At 36.5% G+C, this 6,848-nt stretch overlaps 1 protein-coding gene across 1 annotated transcript; it reads left to right on the forward strand.

The window, feature by feature from the left end:
• The first annotated feature begins 1,882 nt into the window (after nucleotides 1-1,882).
• On the forward strand, nucleotides 1,883-4,990 carry LOC103516116. The gene is made up of 4 exons (XM_026828603.1): nucleotides 1,883-2,139; nucleotides 3,253-3,437; nucleotides 4,042-4,256; nucleotides 4,801-4,990. Exons 1-4 carry the CDS (start codon nucleotides 2,070-2,072, stop codon nucleotides 4,988-4,990), a joined length of 660 nt encoding a protein of 219 aa, XP_026684404.1. The 5' UTR covers nucleotides 1,883-2,069.
• The last annotated feature ends 1,858 nt before the right edge of the window (nucleotides 4,991-6,848 follow it).

Here is a 6,848-nt window from a genome sequence, read left to right on the forward strand (position 1 = left end):
AAAAATTACAACTGCACTTTTGCACCTTTTCTGTTTACTTTACAATGATTTCTTCACATATCAATATTATGAATAGTGTCATTGATTCTTATTGATAAAGAGATAAGAACCGAGACAGGTTAGCAAACTCCTTGACCTAGTTATAGTTATAGGGTGCAGTTTTGAACCAAGCAAAAACAATAATAGTGTTGTTGTTTCTTTTTCCTTCTTCTTTTTATTATTATCTCAGCTAAAAAAAGATATTCATTTCCACAGTCCTAACAGCATGATTGTTACCTACTCAACAGGCAATTTATATAATTGTGACCTTCAAAAATAAAATGAATTAACAGGTACATAGGTAGGTCAATGAAAATTGATACTTACCTCCAACAGCAGTTTTTGAGGATCAAACTGTTGTATGACTGTTGCAGTTGTTTCAAAATACAATGCGGATTTCCTGTTCCTTCAGAATCTTTATCTTATCTTTACTGATCAAAAGAATGACCCTCTACCCTCTGCCCAGTCTTTTTCAAAACTTTGGGCTTGGGCTTTTTCTTTTCTTAATTTTAAATTTTGCCGCTCTCAAATTTTTTGATCGTTTCCATGGAAACTGTGGGAAACAAAAGAGGGGAAAAAAGTAGGGAACAAGGAACAAAAATTTCGAGCAGCGACATATCACCGCGTAGGTTGTGACGTCAGGAGGGAAAATAAATGGAAACATTCAAACATTCGTCAATTCGTCATTCGTCACAATATGGCGCTTATTATGATGTGAATGGACTTTTTTCAAGTCTAGATACCTACCTACTAGTTTTTTAAATTTTTTATTTTTTTAATTTAAATTTGAACTAACTTACAACTTGAGAACTTGACTCTTGACTGCTAAAGTTCTGATCCTGACAGGAAGATTCTTTGATATCTGTAGTGCACCTATGAAATTGAAAATGACAGTAGTGAAATTTAGGATTTAGTGCACCTCTCTTTGCCATTGCAAGGTTACAGGTTCAATCCCCAATGAAATTGAAATCCCAAACAGATAAGGTTTGTTCTAGTTAAGCTGGCTCTCTCCTATCCTGTCTTTACCTTAATTTTGGGATGATAAATAACACCCCCGTTCTTACAGTTCCCTCTATCAAACCTCCTGAGGAAAAAAAAAAAGAAAAGATATTCATTTCTACAGTCCTGACAGCATGATTGTTACCTACTCAACAGGCAATTTATATAATTGTGACCTTCAAAAATAAAATGAATTAACAGGTACATAGGTAGGTCAATGAAAATTGATACTTACCTCCAACAGCAGTTTTTGAGGATCAAACTGTTGTATGACTGTTGCAGTTGTTTTAAAATACAATGCGGATTTCCTGTTCTTGCAGAATCTTTATCTTATCTTTAAGTACTAATCAAAAGAATGACCCTCTGCCCTCTGCCAAGCCTTTTTCAAAACTTTGGGCTTTGGAAATTTCTTAATTTTAAATTTTGCCGCTCTCAAATTTTTTGATCGTTTCCATGGAAACCGTAGGGAACAAAAGAGGGGAAAAAAGTATGGAACAAGCTTTTCAAATACCTACGTATTCTGCAAATGTAATAGAAAGTCGTGTGATGTTCACACCAGATTTTTTTCATTTCCCTCAATACAATTACAATATGGCGGAACCTGAAGCTACTCGAGACTCGCATCAGGGATTTAAGACGCAGCGTTGACGCTAAAGTAGGGGAAGTGGAATGAAAAACACGCGTCGGGTTCGCATCGCACCCACGTCGGAATGAAAAACAGACCTAAGAACAAAAAGTTCGAGCAGCGACATATCACCGCGTAGGTTGTGACGTCAGGAGGGAAAATAAATGGAAACATTCGTCACAATATGGCGCTTATGATGAGAAATTGAGAATGGACTTTTTCAAAGGCTTTTTCCTTTTTCTTTTTTCAAATCTAGATACCTACCTACTAGATTTTTAAATTTTTTAATTTAAATTTTAACTAACTTACAACTTGAGAACTTGACTCTTGACTGCTAAAGTTCTGATCCTGACAGGAAGATTCTTGGATACCTATCTAGTCTTCTCAAGAGTCAGGAGTCAGTACGATGGACTGTGAACCTGAAGGTTCTGATGCTGCTAATGGTACTTCTTTTGACCATATGTACTGTACACCAAGTAAGTAACAAATCCGAGTTAAACTCTATTTACTCTATCAGGGTTTGTGGAGCTAGGGGGGGTGTTAAATAGAGCTTGTGAGGTAATCTTGCTTAAGATACCACACCCTTGCCAAACTGTAGAAACAATAAGCTCCGTGGCACAAGCTCCGGCTTTTACAGATGGGTATACCATTTGTTAACAATTTATTTTGATGAGAGAGTTGTTCTGAAAAACCAATAAATGGAAACTTATGAATTCAAAATAAATAATATCCTAACCTGTACTTGTGCAGAAGTCACGTCCGTGGAATATTGCTACCAAAGGAACTGGCACAAACAAGCAGTGACCAGTGTTATTATAGGGTTAGGTTAAATACAAAAAGGAGCTTTTCTTTTCCACGGACGTGACTTCTGCATAATTACCTCCTAACCTAACCTGGTATATAACCATGACCAGGGAGTAGACTAGTGTCTAGCTGTGGAACTATAAACAGGGAAAAGAACAGCTTAGCCAGATTCAAGGTTTTCAAAGGGTTATCTCTGTTTTTAACACACAACTCATTGAGCCACTGTGCAGTGGTGGTACTAATGGCTCCAAATGCATTGGACCAGTCGGGCCATCAGTGGTACAACAATGGCAGCAGGGAAAAATTGGGTTCCATTTATATCCTCTTCAGAAAAGGTCCTAGAGGGAAATGAGCAACAAAATTACTGGTTGTGTATGTGTTAAAGAATAAGCATCAGGTCCTCACAGCAATTGCAGTTCAGGGCTTCTGTATGTGTTCAAGAAGAATAAGTACCAGTTCTCGTGGCATTTCAGGACAAGCCAATTTAAACATGGCTGGAAACCATCCTGGTATACATCACCAATGGGCAGAATAGGCTACAGCACTAGGTATGTGTCTTGATATTTTATGTAATTGATTTTTTTTTTCCCTAGAAACAGGATCCATTGTTAAGCTCCATGCAGTGTTTGCCAAATTCAAAGATGACATCGCCTTGTTCCTTCAGGACAAGCCATTTTAAACATGGCTGGAAACCATCCTGGTATACATCACCAATGGGCAGAATAGGCTACAGCACTAGCTATGTGTCTTGATATTTTATGTAATTGATTTTTTTCCCCCCCTAGAAACAGGATCCATTGTTAAGCTCCATGCAGTGTTTGCCAAATTCAAGGATGACATTGCCTTGTTCCGAAAAGGAGAGATGGCTTGTCAGAACGGTGATGTACAGGATGCAAGTTATGATCCAAAACTCAAAATTCTCCAGGGATTAGTGTTTTCTCCGATGAAAACAAAGGTGTTCTCTGTTGAGGTAAGCTTCTAGTCATCTAGTGAATCAATAGTTGTATTTTAAAACATAAGTCTAATGTAGAAGTTGTTTCATTGCTACAAAAATAATAATGTTGATGAAACACCCATCCTTGAAATAAAAAAAAATCCTTTTGGGATTCTTTCGGAGATGAAATCATTTTCTCTTTTTAAGATGGTGGATTTCCCATGGTTTAGTACAGGCACTACCACACTAAAGAGGGGGGGATGAGTTTAAGAAAAGAGGGAATTGCCATATCATAGGAGCCATAGGAGGAAATGAGCCAAAAATAGTGTGGCAGTCAATGTGTTGATAAGGAGCTGGTCACTCAAGAAAAAGCTCCTGTACAGGACCCTTGAAAGGCCTCTCCTATTCAAAAAAAAAAAATCTACTTACTTTTTCTCTAATGATGAGTAGGTAGATACAGCAGTCAATGTGTTGATAAGGAGCTGGTCACTCAAGAAAAAGCTCCTGTACAGGACCCTTGAAAGGCCTCTCCTATTCAAAAAAAAAAATCTACTTACTTTTTCTCTAATGATAAGTAGGAAGATACAGAAAAAAAATATTCACTCTAAACTTACTAATCCCTGAAATGTTTCACTCGTAGGTAACATTGGTCAAAGATAAAATAGGTCAATGTTTCTGTTCATGTCCACGGGACAAACCATTGTGTCATCACATTGCTGCTCTGCTAATACACTGCTACGAGAAAATGACCAAGGCAGATACAATTTTTCAACCACGCAAGGATTACGAACCATGCCGAAGTCCTACCGAGGAGGACATGAGATTCTTCTTGGAGGAGCTGAGAAAATTAAATGGGTAAGTTCCTGTTCATTTATTCAATCTGCTAAGTTGTCTAGCTTTTTTTTTAACCTTTTCTTCCTAATTGATCTTATCCATGTGAGATTCTTCTTGGAGGAGCTGAGAAAATTAAATGGGTAAGTTCCTGTTCATTTATTCAATCTGCTAAGTTGTCTAGCTTTTTTTTTTAACCTTTTCTTCCTAATTGATCTTATCCATGTAATGCATGGATTCCTCTAGTAGTAGTAATATTGGACCTTTTTTTCTCTACTCTTTTCTTTACAAAGTACTTAAGTTACTCATGGTGAACCACCCTGGGGGTGGATAAATACCCGGGTAAATACCCAATTTTTATTTACCCACCCAGTGGGTATTTACCCACGACCCATCACTACATGTAATGCATGGATTCCTCTAGTAGTAGTAATATTGGACCTTTTTTTCTACTCTTTTCTTTACAAAGTACTTAAGTTACTCATGGTGAAAAAATAATAATGAATAAAAATATGTAATACTATTTTACATAATGTCAACATCTAACTGTTATTCTTCTACTTTTTAGGCCCATGACAGGAATGCAGTGGCTCCTTGAATGTCATTTTGAAGACGATAGGCCCAAGCAAAAAGTTCCATCGAAAAAAAAGACAACCACAGCTGGAAGTAACAAAGTTAAAAGATCTAGGAAACGACTCAAGTCTGACACAGAAGATTCAGATCCAGAAGAGTCCAATATGATAGATTTACGCCCATGACAGGAATGCAGTGGCTCCTTGAATGTCATTTTGAAGACGATAGGCCCAAGCAAAAAGTTCAATCGAAAAAAAAGACAACCACAGCTGGAAGTAACAAAGTTAAAAGATCTAGGAAAAGACTCAAGTCTGACACAGAAGATTCAGATCCAGAAGAGTCCAATATGGTAGATTTATATAAGAAAGAGAATGGTTCTGTAGATACTTCAAAAGGTCTTACTTCAGTGGAAAATGGTTCTCAAAATGAAGACAATACTCCAGAGGTTATACCTGTTGAAGAGTCTGATGGTGAAGAAGAGACTTCAATGGATTATAATGATGGAGTAAGTAGAGACGTTTCAATGGAAAATGATGATGCAGAATACACTTCAACAGAAAATAATCCTGCAAATGAAACTTCAATGGAAAATGGTCCTCAGGAAAAGAGTCCTCATGCCTTAAAAAAAGAATTGGTAAAGTATCTGGTTTTACAGTCGCAGCCACCTTTCAATAAGTCTTAATTGGAACAGAAGGGGGCTTATTACAAAAGTTTGATGTCTGTGTATCTGCAACACATACAAGACTCGAAATTATTTCATTTGACTACAAAACTTTGCTGTGTACTTACAAAACATGCAAGACCCTCCAAAACTGTTTCCCTTGGCTACAAAAATACAAGACACTACAATACGGGCTCCTTTGTCAAAAGTCTATGGAGTGTTTGGGAAATTTTTATTTTCGTAACTAAAACACGTCATCCCTATTTTTTCTCCAAGGATAACGTGCTTAACTGCTCATGATGCTCAAACAATTTGCCCCTTTGGATGGCCAGAGAAATTTTCTGAACTGGGTGCATCTTGGGAATTGTCTTTGAAAACATTAATGGAAATATCATTTTAATTCTGGCATCAAGCATGAATGCTTGTCACAATAATGTCGTGTCCTGATGAACACACCTTGATAAATTTTATGACTTGACTTGCTCCCCTGTGCTAACCACTTTACCATTGAATTGAGGTTCATCCTTGGAATCATTTTATGAAGAAACTATTTACTTCTGATATTTTGTGATGAAACAATATTTACTTATGAAATTTGTGATAAAACAATATTTTCTGAAGAAAAAAAAAAGAGGAAAGCCTTGAAAAAAAAAATCCGAAAGGACAACAAAGAAAGCTCTAAGGAACAAAATAAATATAATTCCAAAATTGTAGTGGAACTGAAAGGAACTAAAAAGAAGGGAAGGAAAATCTCGAGAAGTATTGTAAAGAGAAGCTGTACCAAAATTGGAAGCGAGACAAGTTTCAAGGAAGCACAAACGGCCGTCAAAACTGATGAAGGTGAGTAGTTCCAACTTTTTCCTTTTCTCACCCATTATTTAGATTAAAAACTGACCATGGAAAATTTTACCCGATTACATTACTTTCCTTCATGAAGGATAAGTAAATAATAATAATAATAATAAAACACCCAGAGGATCAAACATGCCGGGAGGCACGCGAAAGTTAAGAGTTCGAAGCAACAGCCAGGGGCTAACACAAACCAGAGTTTTGAGCTTTTTTTTTTTTTTGGCATTTTCACTTCATCTTTTCTCCCCTTCAATTTTATTTGAACCACGTTATATAAACCACGTTATATTTAACTTTTTGCCTTGAACTTAAATCATTCAATACTAGAGGAGGAGAACTATCGATAGTCGGCGCCATCGATAGTTATCGATATTTTTCAAAAAAACTATCGATAGTTTTCGATAGTTTTTTTTTATTACATATTTCCCTTGTTTCTAAAGGTCTTATCCCAAGACCTAACCTAACCTAATTTAAAGAAAATTATTAACTGTACACGTATTAATTTAGGTCACAGGGTTTTATTTCAACATTTT

This window comes from Diaphorina citri, unplaced genomic scaffold (assembly GCF_000475195.1).
Source record: "Diaphorina citri unplaced genomic scaffold, Diaci psyllid genome assembly version 1.1 scaffold1491, whole genome shotgun sequence".
Taxonomy (NCBI): Eukaryota; Metazoa; Arthropoda; class Insecta; order Hemiptera; family Psyllidae; genus Diaphorina; species Diaphorina citri.

Excerpts from the sequence above, each read along its gene's own strand:
- LOC103516116 (XM_026828603.1), top strand. The coding sequence starts at position 2,070 with ATGGACTGTGAACCTGAAGGTTCTGATGCTGCTAATGGTACTTCTTTT. Across the intron at positions 2,140-3,252 it reads CCATATGTACTGTACACCAA|AAACAGGATCCATTGTTAAG; the intron begins GTAAGTAACAAA and ends TTCCCCCCCTAG. Across the intron at positions 3,438-4,041 it reads CAAAGGTGTTCTCTGTTGAG|GTAACATTGGTCAAAGATAA; the intron begins GTAAGCTTCTAG and ends TTTCACTCGTAG.